General features: G+C 40.5%; 1 protein-coding gene across 5 annotated transcripts in view; it reads left to right on the top strand.

Moving 5' to 3' along the window:
- The window catches only part of LOC120791790 (rho GTPase-activating protein 42), a 61,162-nt gene that overhangs the window by 31,394 nt on the left and 10,462 nt on the right, over positions 1-19,306 (top strand). For 3 of the 5 annotated variants that reach the window (XM_040130503.1, XM_040130501.1, XM_040130500.1), the window contains exons 4-11: positions 6,763-6,834; positions 14,354-14,455; positions 14,685-14,795; positions 16,094-16,198; positions 16,982-17,111; positions 17,462-17,562; positions 18,250-18,359; positions 19,100-19,156. In XM_040130503.1, coding sequence (XP_039986437.1) covers positions 6,763-6,834; positions 14,354-14,455; positions 14,685-14,795; positions 16,094-16,198; positions 16,982-17,111; positions 17,462-17,562; positions 18,250-18,359; positions 19,100-19,156 — 788 coding nt within the window. The remainder of the gene's footprint in view (positions 1-6,762; positions 6,835-14,353; positions 14,456-14,684; positions 14,796-16,093; positions 16,199-16,981; positions 17,112-17,461; positions 17,563-18,249; positions 18,360-19,099; positions 19,157-19,306) is intronic. The other 2 variants (XM_040130504.1, XM_040130502.1) reach the window with 1 other exon arrangement.

Genomic DNA, 19,306 nt, shown 5'->3' with positions numbered 1-19,306 from the left:
GAGACAAACCGGGAGAACAAATCACAGTGGAGCTGATGAATGCCACTGTTTTAAAGCCTGTTCATGCTGAACTGGAGTGATCCCTTTCCTCCTCGCTGCTCTCGTTGTCTTTATGCTTCCTGCTTGTTATGTGTCACCCCGGTAAAGCAAGGTCACAGATTCCTCCGGTGGAGAGCGTTTTCTCCTCCGATGCAAACAGCCAGTCTGAAGACAGCTGTTTCGCGGAAAGCGCGGAGAGCAAAGGAGGCATTTAGACAGTCGCCAGAAGAGCTGTTTGCTGACATAATGTATTTCCTGTCGCCCGTCTGTGCTAAGGAGGAACCCACAGAGTCAGGCGTGCTGAAATACATCTCCATGGCAAGAATTTTTATGACCCGATATATCAACCTGAAGGTTCACCAGGCGTACATTAATTAATACATGACATATGGTACTTAAACATCTATGTTACTTCAGCAGACAAATTATCTCGCTTACTCAGGGCTCTCGGTAAACTCTGCCTGCCAGCTTTACTAACTTACTGACAGCTAGATTCATTTTTTTAGGATCCAATTGAATTTTTTATGGCAGCAGTTGGGTTGGTGTTGTGAATGTTTAGTTTCAGTGCATTGGAACTGCGGTGTGGGGAGGCTTCACTTCTGCGCTGGCTCTCTCCGGATAATCTGGCCCACTCACACATCTGACTGAAAGCAACTTTCTTTTTTTTTTTTTGACACACAGTTACCAGGAGTAAATAATAGAATTATTTTTAATTTACCCGGATGTCATTTCCCCCTGCTGAGTTCAAATTCAATGCTTTCATGCTTATCTGCTCAGAATAACAAAAAGTTTCACTACGGGACAATATAATTGTGTGAATGACTTTGTAATGTTGTTGACATTCATAAGCAGAGAATTACATAGCAGTGTAGTTGAGATGTCAACGAATTATTTTGCAAGTGGTATTTTAATAAATGTGGTATTTTGTAATCCCTGCATTAAACAAAGGTGTCACCCGATCAGCAAAATTTCTTGATGCCTTTAATAGAAATCTGTTTTTTTATTTTTAGCTATGATCAGTTGACATACACACACACACACACACACACACAATTACGACTTTTCATAATTCAAACGACAGATGTCTACGTGAAAATACTTCCATTCTCACACAGTCTTGCTCTTTTGAATACCACAGCTCTTCAATTGGAGACAGTCTTTTAATGCACAAGGATAAACATACATTGTCAACTACTCTACTTCAGCACTCAGACTCTGGTATTAACAAGCATTACAATATATCACAGGCAGCCAAACTGTACCTAAAACAAATAACAGAAGATACTCATGGGACCCTCAAACCTGCGACTCTCTCCATTTCAGCGGCTGCTTTATATCCTTGCTTAACAGCTTACTCTCCGATGAAATGTGCAGGGCACATCTATGTCACATCTACTATCACATTGTTGTGTTACCCTTGTCGGGCAGAAGGTTTGTTTTTATTTCATAGCTAATAAAAGTTGGGAGAAGGGGGAGTTTTCAGCTTGCTGCAGGTACCGGTTCTGCACCAGATAAAGATTTAGCTTCGCAATGAGACTGTTACCCCCTCCCTGCCACACACACACACACACACACACACACAAACACAAGCACACTTCCCCCCCCTCCAAAACAATCTGCAGACGGAAGTGACTGAAACACACAGCTATAGCACTCTGTCATTTAATAAAGGTCACATCACACCATCAGCATGAAATGGGACATTTTATTCTGTCATAATGATGGAGGCAATAATGTTTATTATGCATTAAACACATTAATTAATTAGGTTGTGGGGGCTTTGCTTACAACTGCTTTAATGAGTTAGGCTAATTCCTTTTGGTTGCTGCTTCTGTCACTATGGTTGTTGGTGTGAGCGTTGCAGAAATGTTTATTTGATGCTGTTGGCTATCATCAGCTATAACACGACTCAGGACAAAGAAGTGCAGATGGCAGTCTTTTTCACATTAGGAAAACACATGCATGTTATCCCGCTCGGACGGTCCACCAGTAGTACTTATTAAAATTCTCGGCCGCGCGGGTGAACCTGCCAGATTTTACAGTTAAGAAATTGAGACAATTATACATTCGAATCAGCTGCATTTCAGCCTCAAAGGCTTAAGTCGATCATTCACACACACACACACACACACACACACACACACACACACACACACACAACACTAAACTTAGATGAGGACCTAACGGGAAAATCTAATCATTTCCAAGAATGAAGGACAGTTTCAGTATGCATAATTAAACCAATAAATAAATATTTATCACTGTTTATTAGTCATCTTCAAGGTTTCAAGGTGAAAAGAGCACCTGTGTTTTAAACACATGGACAGAATTTCACGACAGGTGCTTTTAGGATCATTAGAAACCAACTTACAGTCTTATTTACCTATGGTTTTACTGCTGTTCTGAAATCAATAGCTTGTTAAATGTCAGACTTATACTTTGAAAAAATTCTAGATGTGTCTGCTGAGGCTGAACGTCAGTGTTTTTTTCATCTCTGGACTCCTCATCTCTTCATTTACTCAATCGGTTTGTACAAACCAAAAGACTCTTAAACAAATCAATACTGGCAAAAAGCCTGCATTAGATCCGATCCCGAAAAAAAAAAGGTCACGGAATTTTTCACCTGTTTCTCTCAGAGGCTTTTACTAAATTGTCATAGTTGGCAGATTTTAACTGGCGAGCACAGACCAATAAAACACCCACTTGTCAAAGCCCAGTTTCCTTTTTCCAGAACTCTCCTCTCTGCCCGGAGCCAAGTTTGCTTGGATATTCTGAGAGTGAAATTGCTCAACAGCAAACAAAAAAATATGCTTTTTCATTTGAATGCTGAGGAGCACGGTGACCGAGCAAGCTTTTATCACACCCCTTCAACCAGCAAAATATGGCAGGACTGGTGTATATGTACGTGTGTGTGTGTGTGGGGGTTTGTTTGTGTGGGTTTAAAAAAAAAAAAAAAAAGAGATTCACTTGATTTGCAGCAGAGCAGCAGGACTTCAGGTGTATTAAGTTGGCTTTTCATTGTGAGGAGATTGTCAACACGGAATGGGCAAAAAGCCTATAAAAGTTATTTACTACCAAGTTGAAGACTTACATACTGTAATCAGCGAGTCAGAGCAGTTCACGGTTAAATGATACGATGATTAGAGCCTACGAGCATATACTGTACTGCAAGAGCAGAAATTCTCACACAGTTCCCCGGGAACACCTGCAGTACATACACTTAAAGCCATTCCAATAGATCTGTAACACAACACACTGTATAAATATTTGCAGGACAAACCACTTGGTTTGGTCCAAAAATATGCCCTAGCATGAGCCAGTGAGATACGCCTGATGAGTGCCATACTAACGAGGGCTGACCTGGGGGATTGTTGTAGTCTATAGGCTTCTCTTGGATTTATGCTTATACACCGATCAGCCACAACATTAAAAAAAACCAGTAACCAGTATTAATTTTGTGGCTAACCGGTGTATATATGTTGGAAAAGCTGTGAAAGGTGTAATATCTTTCAGGGTATTTTTTTATCGGTAGACAGATGAATGAGCGAGAGAGGACTAGTTGTGTTTCCGAAACGATATTCACATTCAGACTAATTCTAAAGATGTTTTTTTTGACAGCTGTCAAAGGGAAATTTCAATTGGTACACTCTGCACTATTCAATTTGGTCTGGTCTTAATGGCATTCTGATCTGTCTCCGCAAATTAACCCCAGAGCAACACTTTTGATCTGCCTGATATTTGGACTAGTAAAAGCAGGAGCAAGGGAAATATAGCACATTGACATTCCTCCCCCTATCCAGTAATGGAATTGCTTAGCGCTATTGCATCCTTTCAAGCATCACACTGTGCTCGCTCATGTGGATTTAATCCTGTTGAGAGATGCTGTTGCTGAGGGCATTCAGCACAATGCCAGTTTGAAAGTAATCCATTAGTTCTTAAATAAGTTGGCCTCTTTCCAGTATAAATATCTGAATCAGCTTACTGGATATTAATAATCGAAACTGATCTGAGATCCTGAGCATTTCTAATCAAGACGTGCCGATAAAAATCTCTATACGCTGCATTGGTTTGGATGTAATGTACGCTAATTGGCACTACCTCTACTCCACTGTTAATTCTTTTGAAATGAAAAATGGATTGTATTTTTTGTACTCATTCCCTGTCAGAGTGTAAATTTTAAGCCTGATCGGGGTCCTAAAACATCCAAAACGATTTACACACTCAGGTCTCAGGTACCAGTAACATTCAGAAACAATTCAACTCAACAGCCAACCCTATAGAAATCCATAATAGAACAAGTCTTTTTTTTTTTTTCTTGATTTCATTCAATTCTAAATATTAGACCCTAATCTCAAAAGTTTATAGTGCTGTATATATAATTCTCCTGTCAACTTAACTGAAAAGGATTTTTTTAAAAGGTAATGGTATTGGAAATCTGCATTTAAGGCCTGGTGATACTGCAGGCTCAATTAGACTGAAAGGATGAGAGATAAGACAGAGGAAATGACATTATCACACTAGCAGAGTGGTATAATTCTCACTGTTGACACGGTAGATAACACGATGACTTCAATATGACTGGAGGATTATAACAGTTAGATCTGATGACTATCAGATGTCCTCTACGCTCTTAATGGAATTTCACTTGTAACTAAATTGTCTTGGTTTATCTTACAGAAGTACTCTTTTCTTGTTTTTCAATGCTTTCAAACCCTGTCTAGTGACAGTCTGTAATACAGGTTCTGAGTGGTCATGTTGTATGTGAAGGGATTTCTGCGTACGTTCAATTTTATGATAAACAACTGATTGTAAATAAAGGGGGAACATGGTGTTTCTAAGCTCACTGGCACATCTGGTAGCTTCCCAATTTAAACATAACTCCTAATTATTTTCTAATATTTTGTCTTCAACTCTTAAAGAATCTTATGCACCCTCTTTTGTGAGGCTTAATGTCATCTTGCGTACATGTGATCAAAGTCTTGCCCTTATCTAAAATTGTATATGGTGTAAGCCGAGTTGAGATTATTTTTCCATTAATCCCATGATTATGTACTCCATAATTGTCAAATGTATCTAAATCTTTTCAGACCCACTTCCCTTTGCTGACTTACTTTTGTTTTCACTTAAGTTTTGTTTTATTGTGTGAAAACTTGTAATTGTAGAATTTATGCACTTCATAGCACTTTTTTGAATTCCGAAAATGAAGCAAAAACTGTTGCGTCCGGGGCGTCTACGCCAGGTTTTTTGCTAAATCAATTCAATTCTTTGCTTTTTCTACATGTGCAAATGATCATTATGCAACATTGCACCTGTCAGTGATGGCGCAAAACCGTGGTTCACGACTCATAATGTCTGAAATCTCAGTTTTATTAAACTATTGAAATATTATGTAGAGAGCAGTAATTGATGACAAAGTATTAGACAGCAAATATTTGGAACTGTAATATAGTGTAACCACCATAATTTGAACAAGATTATACTTTCAAGTGTGAAGCGTCTGTCTATATTTGAAGGACCACAAATATCAAAGTGTAACTAAAGTACGTATTACGACGAAGCTACACATTTACACTATTAGCTTACAACATCCCACATCGCTGCATATAAAAGGAGAAAGAGAAACTGCGGGCTCAGAGAGATTGTAGCTTCCTTTTGAAGTCACTCGTTCTGGTTGGGTGATGGAGCTGACAGGGTTATTTTGGGAGAATGAACATGCACTGTTATTAATGGTTCAAAACAAGTACTCCATTGAGAGTCCGTGTGTGTTCAGAGGACTGTAGCTGGGGAGCCGACAGTCCATCTGAGCCGACACCTCTAAATTAGTGCTGGTATCATAGCTGTATTATAGAGCTCAGCCCTTGGTTTATCACATACACTCACCACACAGAATAACACCTTAAATCAACCTAAGAGCCATGTCATTTGTGACAGCGCCTCCCGCCGAGCGGCCCCGCCAGTCCGATGTCATCTGATCTCGGGGAATGAAAGCCCATCCGCGGGAAATTCAGGGAGCACCTTAACGGCACCTTTCCGAAATGCTTACCTGTAACGATTGAGCGTAGACTGTAATTGGCACAATATATCTCACCTTATCTGTTTCTGTCTGGAATGAGAAAGTGGAGCCTCCAGGAGAGACCTTTTACTCCGGTCATGATGCAGGAGAGGTCACCAATGTGTGGAGCCATACCTCACAAATTTAAATGCATTGCGGGCTGCAGTTGTAGAGCTTCCTCATCTGCTGTGTTGTCATATTTCAGCCAGCTTTGACAATGCTGGTGCTTCACAGCTCACATAAAAAGGCTTCATTTTCTTCTATCTAGCAGGACCATTGTTGAGTGCTCTATCTCTTATCTCTGCTGTACTCATTTTAGTACCTCACAGTAATGCATTGTTCATTGTCACTGGTTTAAGAGATATTAATGGATGTGAATTCTCTATCCTCCACTTGTGTTTGGACTCAATGCGTCCGTATCTGACTTGGGCTGGATAATTCTCAGTGCTATAATTTCCTCTGTGCCATACACTTTGTGGTACATTTGTAAAGCAAGAGCTTTGTGATACAACTGAACGGCTATTATAATAAAAATAAAAAATAATAAAATATCATAAATAAATATATTTCCTTCTGATGGTAATTTTTTAATTATTCCGAAGGTTACAGTGAGTTAGAAGACATATTTCATTCAGTCTGGCATCTGACTCTGTCTTTATTTTTCATTTCAGATTCAGAATGCAGACGATGTTTTGATTACACCCTTGGAAAAATTTCGGAAGGAGCAAATCGGTGCTGCGAAGGTAAGAGCAATTAGCAGTCGAATAGCGGAGGATATTGCTTGTGTTCTGACTCTTTCACTTCTCCTCACCCCAATTCATCTCCCGTACAGTATGCAAATCATTAATTAAAAGTAAATTGTGACACTGCTTAGAGAAGTGGCCTGCCCCCTAGTTATCCGACTGGTGGGGGGTATAAACAAAGATGTCAGTTTGCAGGTGTGATATTAAAGGTGTTTAGACTTGAAATTGAAAAGATAATCATTTTTCTATGGAGGGGTCATTACTTAAAGGTGGAATATTGAACCAAACAATTATCTTTTTGAAAACCGCATTAATGAATGCAATGCTGTATTTCAAATTTGCAAATAGCGAATATTTGAAAATATGCAAAGATTTTGTGTCACCGTCTTCAATAATACAGCCTGTTTACAGTCCTGTTTTTCCTTCAAAGATGCTTCTGCTTCATCAAGCAGCAAATATGGGGTTTTTTTATGCATTTATTATCTGATTGCTTTAAAGTTAGAGTATCTGATATATTGCATTCACCTTTTTTGTAATCATATTACCGTAACCCTGTTACATGTAATGCACTCCGCCCTAACCTGTTGGCTATAGAGGATTGATATCAGTAGGGGTGCTGCAGAGTGTTGCTTGAAGGCACCCTGGTTCCACAGTGGATATGTTGTTGAAGCTGGAGTTGACTGCAAAGAACAGTGTGGGTTTGTTGCTACAAGCTATGCTTTCATTCCTGGCCAACACAAAGGCATAAAATAAAAGTACAGCAGCTTGTTTGTGGTCATTCCCTTGGTGAGATCACACATGAACAAACTGGTAGAACTCAAGCCTTTTATACAGATCTCCCACTGAGTTTCTGAGTCCACCGCTAACTCTACACTAGGCTCTGTGAATCATTTGCACATCTTTACTTGGCCCTTACCCATGTGAGGGACATTCCAGCCTTGAAGTCGGACTCCGGCCGATCTTGATTTATTTTACATGACTTGACAGCCACTGGTCTGCAAAAATAGTATTTTACTATACTTCATTGGTGTCTTCACAAGCCAACCTGCAATGAAAAGGAACTATTTCTATTCTTAGTGCTGAGGAGTGAACATCAGTCAGTCTCCTTTTTACGGGCCAGACTAAATAACCATTGTGTCCCAACCATCACATGTATCTACTGTAATGAAATAGCACATTTTGCTGCCTTCTCTTTCTCTCACTCCCCCATCACAGTGCTCAGTGTTATTGCACCGACTCCTCTCTATGTTTATAAAATGGTTTCTTAAAAGCCACAGCCCCCGTCACTCCCACTACCTCTTATTTTCTCCGACCACTTCCTCCTAATGGCTCTCTCCTCCTACAGCCCATCCCCCGCTAAACATTAGTCCAACTAAAGTGAGATAAAAGGCAGACTTCACGAGTGGCTGAGCAACTTTCCACTGTTCCGAGAATCTGGAGAGATCTGCAGGCTGTCTGGCCCTTCTAGTTACTGCGCTTCATGTCTGAGAACGTCAGATGGACAAACGGGGAGCTCTTGCCTTATTTGGGTATACTGCAAGTAATCCCACTGAGGTTACGTACCAGTGTATCAGCTTCCTAGGCACAAGCACAACACTTTCATGGCCATAACACACCAGCAGATTGACTGCAGCACTACAGGACACATTAGATACAGTCTGCTTCACACAAGGCTGGACTCAATTTTTTGGAATAAAACCCTCAAACAAGTCTACAACAAATACAGATCGCGTAAGCCATGAGAACTCAAACAATTGTGTATTTTCACTGGAACGTGGACTTGCTATATGTGCTGGCTGCCGAAGCGGGATGTAGAACTGAAATTATTGTCACACTTACACTTACACTTTCAGATATAGTTTTTTGCGAGCTGAAAGTTGGTAACTTCCCAGGCAAAGAACAATTTCAGAACTGAAATGAGGAATGGAAATCTGCCCTGGTTTCTGTGTACAGTTAATATACAGTTTGCTGTCGCTGCATCAACATGGTCAGCTTCTGTTCATCCTGAATATCCTAAACCTCTCACATAGACCTGCTGATCTAAGGGTTACATGTGTTCATTTCTTTCCAACAAACTGAGAACCATCGGAGGTAAACTGCCTAAAGCAGGGTCCACACCATGTTGTGTATGCGTGTGTGTGTGTGTGTGTTTTTTAAGGCCTTGAAATTTAAACAAACCCCACGGACACTTTCTCAAGAAAATACGAGTGGGTGTCTAACTGGTGGGTGGCACACTTGCTCTCTGAAATCTTCACAATATTATATTCCCCTCAAGGGCCTTCAACATTAGGGGCACCATAGGGGTCCCCTCTAGCTGAGCGTGGAGAATTAGTGCAAACAGACCCAGATGGAAGTCAGATGGCCACCGATAATTTGAGCTGTCCTCATCCTACAAAGGGTGCACCGACATCAGATGATTTTTGCCCAGTTACTGTCTCCAGAGGCAGAAATGACATTTGCATTCATGCAAAATCCCAAAATATGCAAACCAAGACACTGTGGAGTAAAAAGAGATCAATTAAAGTGGTTTGGGGCTATGTTTGCCAGCTGTGGGCTGCACTGAAACTTTTCAATCACACAAATATGTCTAGTATATTTTTATACTTTCATTAACCTTGGGATGTTGTGGTAAGTCGGTAGGCCTAGGTAAGTACCCACTTGATGCACATTCCTTTTCCTTTACCCCTCTTTTGTTGATTTGGCTGGCAAGAAACACTGGAAATAAGGTTTTGGATTCATTAAATTAATTTTCAGTGGAATTTAATTGTGAGGATATGACTGTAATGTCTTAACGCTTTACAAAATTCACAATTCTCCAGTACGCACTACGCACAGTCATCCCAGATATGCAAATTGCGTTGCATAATAAACTTTGTAGTTTGTCGGTTAATATATTCTTGATAAATCAAAGAAAAGCACACTGCAATAAGACAAAAGAACTGCAATAAGCTTTGAAAACACATAAGTCAGAGAGAAAATTTACATGAAAGCACTGCCGATGACACTCAGACTCAAACTTTGTGCTGCAAAAACAACAAAATGTATGAATAATGTGATGAAAATTAAACAGAATTCTTTCTATTATTCTCATGTCTGCCCCATAATTTTCCAATGCGCCCTACCCTGTGAAGCAGAAACGCCATTAAAACAATCAAAGTGATTACTTTTTCTCCTGATGACCAGAATTTCACAAGGCAAAGTAGACCTTGAGAGGTTGTTGTTTACCTGTTTGGAGAAGCAGCCATCTACTGTAAATATATCAGCTGCTTGCCTTTTGCAAAAGCAATATGTATTAAATTAGATTATATTCAAACAGTAAACTCACCCGGAACTGAATTAAACGCAAAGGGCCTGGAAGTATGGTAATTCAGGGATATTCTGCATTATTGTCGCCATGTACAATTTTGAAATAAGTAATGCGCTATAAGATGGAACAAAAAAACAAAAAAATCAGCTAACTCATTATATACTGTTATAGCCGTTATTATATTTTCACACAATCTTCAAATCTGATGACTGGTTCCTACTGATAACTCAGATCGCTGTTGTTGTGTAATTCAGGTATTCATGGCGGTTCTTAACCTGAGAATTTGTGTATTTATCTATTTATTTTGGTTCTTACACTGGCAAAAATTTTTTGAAGGACATTTTCACTCTAATAACGTTCTATCTATCTGACATCTGCTATATCCTGCATTTGAACAGCGGCCTCATGGAATCATTTCGAAAGATGAACCAACATAATGGCTTATTGTACTACTGTATTTCTTCCTCGTGTACACTGTCCTCCGGAGCTGAAAGGGACACTGAACACAGGACTGAGTGCTTATGCTTCGTGTCAGTCCCTCTCTGTGACCGGCCTTTCCTGACAATCTTCAGTGTCTTTGGGTTTAATAAGCGGGAACTGTCCTGAAAATAATCTTCATTAATAAACACGAGACTGGCCGGCAGTTAAAGTTCACTAGCTAATGAAATCTTTATCCTTCAAAGCTGTGTGCATGAACTGTTAGAATGGACACTGTAACCGAAAGCATAACAAAACAAACTCTTAAGTGACCTTTATTACAAAAGTCTAGATGTATGAGAAGATAGCCCCGACGCTGACATCAAATAACTTCCTGTTACCTCGGACATAATTAGGGTGGTTTGTGGGAGTTCCTAGTCATGGGCAACGCTAACCAGTGACATAATCCAAAACAAATAATCATCAGATGTGTAATCTTAACAAGGAGTTCCAAACTTCCTGGTGATTCAAGTTGTTTTTTCTCATTATCTCTCCAGTTAGGCGGCGACAGCAGAGGTTTAGGTTGATCTTGACAGGGAGAAGCCTAAGGGAATCCTATAGGATACAGTATAGACCTATATTTATGAAGAGCTTGTCAAAAGACTTTTTTACACTGTAATAATGAAGAAGCTTTTGAAGCTCGATCTGATGTAGATACCAGCTTTTATTTCTCCTCGCAGCTTTGCTCAGACCCTAAGCGTTACTCTGAGATCAGATTCAAAGGAAATATCCCTGTTTACCTGCATCGTGTGCATAGTACATGGAGTCTTTGTACTTTGGCTTCACTTTTATTTTTATTATTTTAGATTTTTTTACATCGTGTGTCAGAGACAGCAGAAACACTGATAAATGATCAGTTATAGACTAAACTGAGGATTTATCAGTTTTTTGGCTTCACGCACAAAATATGGCTTATATAGAGGTTAGTGTACTTGTTTTTCAACTCCGCAGAAGGAGATGTTTGTAATTATTTCATGGTAATCGGCCAACTTCTTGCGGTCTGTGATGTCTCCTCAGGAAATGGGATGTCAGGTAAGGGAAAGAGACATTTTTGGCTTTGCAGCAAAGTAACACCTGAACTCGAACGGAAGCGCTCCGTTCTCTCACCAGACCAGCTCATGTGTGGTGAAGCATCAAAATAACCTGGCCATTGCTTTTTAATCACCATTCTGGACCCCTGCTCCAATTAGACGTCTGTAATGAGCTCATAGAGAGAGGTTACGGAACCCTCCCTTTCATGTCAGTGCTCAGAGAATCAAATTCAAAACGAACACGGGGGGAAATATGCTGCACGTGATGCCTCGCTAGCCATTGATGTTTGTATTATTCCAGGGTGTTGGACGGAAGTGAGGAAATGTAGTGTGACAGTGTGTGATATCTGGGATTCTTCCCTCTATACACACACAGACACACTCGAACTCCCCTGCCGCTTACATCTGTTACCATGGTGATGTGACTCAGGAATGATGGCCCTGAGGCTCGTTAGGGCCAGTGTCAAAATGGGCTTTGTACTGCTTGTGCCCAAATATTACTTCTGCTATCTTCATGCCTTTTTTTTTTAGCATTTTTTCTTTGCAAGCTTGAGAACACCAGGTGACCGGAAATAAAGCTGCCCCTTCAGATTTGTCCTTTTTCTCTCTGCACTAATATATTAGCAATTAGCTAATTCACCCATAATACAGCTGGCTTCAAAGCGCTCTTAACAGCAACCTGAGATGTGCCACTTAGAAATTCCACTACAGTGGAATCTGCATCAGAATATTCTCTCTCTGCAGCTGATTTATTCATGAGGGAGAACAAAGCAATCAGATGAGGAAATCTCCCAAGTGGTAGGTTCATGTGTGTTTTGTGCAACACAGAGTGTTGGGAAGTGCTTTGGCTCTATCCATTCCCAGCCCGCTGATTACTCTGGGGCGCTGGCATTATTTTGTATCAGAAACTCCCACCTCATGTGTGCTTCAGGGTACACATCCATCCACATCCATGTCCTGTGCCACCACGTGTTGGTCTTGCCTGCACTGTCTGCAACCCCCCCTTTCTGGGAGAGTCTTTGCAATTAAAATCGCTCGTATTTGACTCTGGGGGGGGAGGGGGTGGTTGCTCAACATATGGGCAAACCAACAAACACCTGGTGTTCTGCTAGGGTATCATTACACCAGCACCGGTTCATACACGTCCTGCCTGGATCATTTGGGTGACTTAATCAGGCTGGCTCTGCCTCACACATTCACTCCAGCTCTGAGTCACTACACACTTCTTTGTAGGTGTGAAGGAGTTAGTCCAGATGTACAGAGGAGATTTTCCCCGGGAGTTTTCTGGCACACTCACACTGGTCAGCAGTGCTGGGAGATTCCTGCTGTGACTGCAGGTCTCGGCTAAACCTAAAGCTCTTAATTTAATGTGATCCCCAGTGTGTCTGTGTGCATGTGTCGGTGCAGTGTTCGTGAGTGTGTGTGTGTGTGTGTGTGTTTGTTTGTTTTGTTAGTATTTTCCCTAGGGCTTTAGTTGTGTGCGTGCTCACAAAATAATGTCACTTCAACAGCACTCACAATGGCGGACAGTCAGCTCCTCTTTTGTTTTCTCATAGAAAAATAACACTTGATCATTATGGGAAATCGATTTTTCAGCGTGATATCGTATTTAATCATATGTTTATTTTGCCATCCACCTGTTTATCTTCTCTGTGTTTCTGAATATACTGATGCGCAATTGATTTTTTTCCCTACTCCTGAAAGGATCATTCCCGGGCCAGACATGGCAAGAAAGATGGAAATAAGACCCTACTACATGAAATTATCTATTGATTTTTGTGCTATACTTAACAGTTACGTAGGGGGGTTACAGTGTCTTGTGGTGAATTCCTCCAGTTTGTTTAACTGCTGTGGGGGTTACTGAGGCGGAACACTGTTCTAGGTCATATCAGAAGCTAGTAGATTAGACTTGCTAAATTTCAGGGCTATGGAAATGAAAACAAACAAGCAGGATCTGGTTACAGTGGCTGTTTCCTCACCCCGCCACCCCCACCCCCCAATTCTGTTTGGCTGCTAGCCACTTTGTGAAAGTTTGTACAGTAAGATGGGCGTTGAGTGGGCAAAGCTTCATTTAGGGGTCAGCCTTTCGGATGAGACCCCTCAATGTCTTCACACCAACAGGTTCTCTCTGGTCGGGCAGAGTTTGACTAATGCCTGTGAAGTGGATCTCTTTTGGGTGAAATTTTCAATCTCTTAGTCAGTGTGCTTTATAGATGGGCATCTGGCATGAAAAGCCCATTTCCTGTTTCTTCCTCGTAGCCTTCTGGGACACTGCCTGAATCCTGGGACAAGTCACTATAGAGCTTGATTTGTCTTCGTAGGTCGAGCTTAACAAGGAAGGAAAATGCTAACAGCATCCAGCCGGTTCCGTCTGTGACAGTGCCAAATGCATTATGCTATTGATGATGTACGGTGTTGTGTATTTTGCTGTGAACGTACGTCCCCAGCTGGGGCACTGTGAGAATAATAGCGTATGTTCCTCAGAAGCCCTATTGATAATGCACAGTCATTATTGACCATGCTGACACTATCCACTTGTCATTACACGGTCATACGACACTTTTATGGCTTGCAATAATCTATTGACAGGAATTTTAAATGACATTTGGCAAACAGCATATGAAAATGTAGTCAGATCTCCACCTAGTGGCGAGTATACGTGACACATGTTTAAGCCTTTCGTGTGTCTTGTGGACCATTTTAGGAGGGGAAGAAGAAATTCGATAAGGAAACAGAGAAATACTACTCCACACTTGAGAGACACCTCAACTTGTCATCCAAAAAGAAGGAGGCATATCTGCAGGAGGTAAAACCGAAACAAATATTCTTTGAATAACACTGTTTTGTGGTTGGCTGAGTGTCCCCTAAAAATAAAGCTATTATTTGTGCACCATCCTGCGCTCATTACTCCTGTAAGCACACGCAGTCTCCCGGTGGTAATGTAAGCATGAACTCTCACTGTCCACACAGTGCTCCCCCACCTTGACCCCTGTCTTTGTCATGGCACTAACCCCGGTTTGTTTGTGCATTCCCAGGCTGACACGCAGATTGATAAGGAGAGACAACTCTTTTATGATGCATCCCTTGAATATGTTTTCAAAATACAAGAAGTGCAAGAAAAGAAGAAATTTGAGTTTGTTGAGCCGGTAAGAGAAGTATTTATTTTACATATATCTTAGCTCAGTTAGTTTTGAAGGCATATTGAAGATGCCCTAATTGCTTTGCCCTTTCTTTGCTGTATACAGTATGTAGTCAAAAGGTTAGTTAAAGTGGCATATAATCAAAATAACACAGAATCTTTGAGAAATCCAGTAATATAAACTGGAATTCCCAGTAATATAGTCCATCCATTTCGGGAAGTTAGTGGGTAAAATTAAATAAAGTGGTTGTTGTCAAACAAAACAAGACAAAGTGCAAGTGCAAATCAAAGGCTCTATAAAAGCCCCCACCTTACAGAAGTGTGGTGTCGATTCTAACTTATTTAGCAGATAAGTTACCAGGAAACATTAAGTTCTCTCGGTGTTAAATATCTGGCAATGCGAGATGGGAGCAAAGTGGCTGTTTTTAAAAGCCCCCACTCCCATTTGTTTACATCCACTGGCAGCTAATCCAGAAACCCGGGCCATCAACGTAAATCTCCGGGCCCAGGTAATGGTGAGCAAAATGACAAGGCTCAACCTTGCCTGTGATAAATCTGGGCACAGATAAGATGGTGCATCCTTGAACATTTGATATACCAAGCCTCATGCTAGAAAATTAAATCAGTGGTTGTGTCTGAGGATTTGACTGAGAGCAGCTCTGTGTTTGCTGGATCCTCTGTGCTAGAGATGGACGCAGTTTTTTTTTTTTCTTCCTCCAACAGTACTGCCAGTGCTTTTTCCACAATGGTCAAGGATGTTTCAATGTTATACAGAAAATAATATCAATATCTGTCAGCCATGAAGAAACACAGCTTTCTGAAACTTTCCTCTTTTTTGGCCTTCATCCTATGTGTAATATTGACTGCATCGATATAAAAAAAAATATTCAATTCCATCAGATTCATTATTTTAAGTCATTTTTCTATAAAGTATAATATTGTTTAAAACAAAGTTAATCAATTTTAACCGACAGTGCAATATGTATATTACAATCTGAGTTTACTCCAAAAGTGGACATTCACAGAGTGTGAATGTCTATGTGCTATGATTGATAGCACACAGTTACTGTAATTAAATCCATTCTTGAAAAATAAAAATCACTACAGACAGGATTTCCCATGTTTACGAGATACAAAATGTTAATTCTTTGATTTATAATAGTGATTATTGTTTCATGTGTTCAAAGTGGACATTTTATGTTGCAATACCCTTGTTAAAATGTGCTGTCCCTGTGTGAATCGGTAACCAAGCTATATATTCTTTATTAACAAAGTCTATCACCCTGAAATATTGTTCCTCTCCAGCTCCTGGCCTTTCTTCAGGGTTTGTTCACATTCTACCATGAAGGATATGAGCTGGCTCACGAATTCGAGCCGTACAAACAGCAGCTCCAGTTCAACCTACAGAACGTAAGTCTCAACACCTCAGGGTTGTACACAAAAGCAACCAGCCACGTAATCAGATTCTGCAGCTTATCACACACTGATATAACAAGCAGATTTTTCACAAATGGATAACTGTGTGATTAAATGAGATTCTCTGCTGCACATGGGATCGATATTTTCAGAAGGTTGTGTCGCAGGCACTTACTGCAGGTCATTTAATGCTACTGTGTCAGAAAATAGTTAGAGTTTGGAGCTGCTGCCATGCCCCCTCCTTCCGTCACTAGGATCTCACCACCTTAAGCCTGAGGGCCCAAATTTCACTCCGACCCAAAATGTCAGCCCCATTGCCCTGACAATTTCCACTCCGTAACCCTCTCTCTATGCCTTCAGATGCAGAGAGCTCTAATAGGAGCTGGAGAAGGTGAGGCTGTCTCAGCTTCTCTCCACTTGGTGATATGAAACAGCCTCATGCTGACCTGAAAAGAGGACTTCTTGCAGCGTTAACAACCGTGTCATAATGTGGGATCTACTCAAGCGCATTTTTCCAATTACGAATTTAATGTGTTTGAATAAGATGCCATGTCTGTATTTCCAAATAGTTTCCCAATGTGTTATTCTTTTTCTCAGGTGTTCTCATCCAGCTGCACAAATACGAAGCATTTGTCAGTTGTTTGACATTTTTCCTTTAGTCGTTGTTGGACGCAAAACGAGGGTATTTTTGAGATGAGAAATAACAAGAAAGCCATGCCAGTACACAACATGCAGTCTGTTAATGCAATGATCAAACAGTCCTATATTTCTACACAGACACGAAACAACTTTGTGAGCACCAAGCAGGAAGTGGAGAAGCTGATGAAGAGGATAAGGTCTGCAGATCAGGACTATAAACCCCCAGGCCAGTGGACAATGGAAGGCTTCCTGTACGTCCAGGAGAAACGTGAGTCTTTCAAGCCGGGCTCCCAGCCAGCCACACACCCCCGCACCTCACTTAATGCATGTTTTTACATTCATCACTAAACATGTCAATAAACATGTCTTGAGTTCTCCCAGGCCTCTGCCCAAGAGATCCTCAGACACAGAGCTCATAATTCATCCTGCTTACCGATTCACTTTGATGTGCTCTCAAACAAGAGGGGGGGGACCACAAATGGTAGCTTTTTATGAGCGGCAATAAACAACTTTTGATTGATCACATTTTAATTGCAAATTCAATTTCAGAAGTCTTTCCAGAAGCCTGCTTCACTGTTCTCTACTATTACTATTTTCTTTTTTATTCATCTGTCCTAGGTCCTCTGGGATGCACTTGGACACGTCACTACTGCACATACGAGAAAGGCAGCAAGACCTTTACCATGAGCAACACTGAAAACAAGTCGGCCGGGAAACAGGTGGCTTAGCTTAGCTTAGTTTAGCTTAGCTTAGCCTAGCTTAGCTTATCTTAGTTTAGTTTACTTCAGTTAAGTTAAGTTTAGTGTAGTTTAGTTTAGTTTAATGGCATATACTGTACAAATGATACAAGCTGAGAAAGACTAAGCAAATATAATCTGTGTGGTGGAAACAAAGAACCCCTGTGAAGCTTATAAGAAAGTCTCACCCCAGAGGGAAAAAATGGAGGGAAAAAAAAAAAGTCAAGATGACAGAACTGCAAATTAGGCATGGAAAACAAAAGACTTGGTAACTCAAGGCAGACAAAAATGGTTCAAAGATAACAAAATCCACAAATAACAAGAAAAGGGAGCTCAAGGAAAGAAAATAACCTTTTACCAGAGAGTTTCAGGGCATCAGCTGAACAGATTCACTTCATTTACAAGCATTTACACTTAAAAACGAGTGAGAACTTTGAGACGTCATGCAGATAAAATAATCAGGTTATAATTATTTCATACCTTATGTATCAGATCAACCAATTGCCACCATCCTCTAATGTTTTGCATGCACTAATTGAAGGATCATGTTACGGTTTTTAGACCCATATTAGCATTTGCATTTTCAAGGGCAGAGTTAGAGATGAAGATTAGAGATTTCTATGTTTGATCTTAGTATACATTTCTTAATGTATGGCGTTTTTACTTCAGAATGGTGTTGTCCTGAGCCAGCCAGAGATGTTCAAACTCAAGTCCTGCATTCGGAGGAAAACGGACTCCATCGACAAGCGTTTCTGCTTTGACATTGAAGTGGTGGAGAGGTCTGTGACTGTCTGAATCATCTGCATGTTCCCAAAGTATCTTATCACTTACATGGACTGAAAACATACACAAAACGTGATATTTAATGCTGTTACCACCGCCTCTAGAAATGCTGACGTTTGTGTTCCACCACTAGACAGGACAGTCTATTTGAAGAAAAAACAATGAATTAAAAAATTTGCAAACGAGTCCGTATCCACAAATCAGTATGCGATTTGTTCCATTTGATCTTGATATACTGTACAATATACGATATAATATACAGCTTCCTGGAAGAATTGTATAAATTATATTAGGTACCATGGCAGTACTTTAGCAGACTTCAGTCTATCAAAGCAAAAGTCGCTAACATGTAAACAGTCGTAAAACTGTGGAAGACACACGGTGGCTAAACAGAAGGTTGTTTTTAGAACTAATGTATTTAAAGATTGATGAAGCGCATGTGGGATGTTTTGTTCTCATGCATTTTGTGTTCTGTTGAACCCAACTGATCCCGGCAATTAACCCAGATTATCATGGGAATACGCAGCATTTGAATTTGCAAGATCCGTTAAGGTTTGATTAACATCTTCAAAGACTCCCCGTTTACCAGTGTTACATGTTTTCAGCTCTGTTTGTGTCCTGCATGTTCCTCAAGTCCTCTCTCTACCAAGCTCCTGTTTGTTGTATGTCCACAACATCGATATTTACTTTATTTTTGAACCAGTTCCGTCTTTTCTCTGTGTTCATGTCAATGTAGAAATGACATCTATCGTGGAACACTTTTCAGACCACTTCAGTTTTTCTGTAAAGTCCGGTATGTGAACTGACCAGTGCTGCCCTTTCAGTGCAGTTGCATGTGCTGCATGTGTTCTGCTAATCGTATCATTCACTCATTCTCAAATCCAAACCTTCTAATGAAATACTGTTGCCTTCTTACCACTTCACAAAATCGGGAACCACTTAG

The sequence above is a fragment of the Xiphias gladius genome, chromosome 7 (genome assembly GCF_016859285.1).
Source record: "Xiphias gladius isolate SHS-SW01 ecotype Sanya breed wild chromosome 7, ASM1685928v1, whole genome shotgun sequence".
NCBI lineage: Eukaryota > Metazoa > Chordata > Actinopteri > Istiophoriformes > Xiphiidae > Xiphias > Xiphias gladius.
Note: the sequence above shows the minus strand (reverse complement) of the source record. Positions and strands in the feature narration are given on the sequence as shown.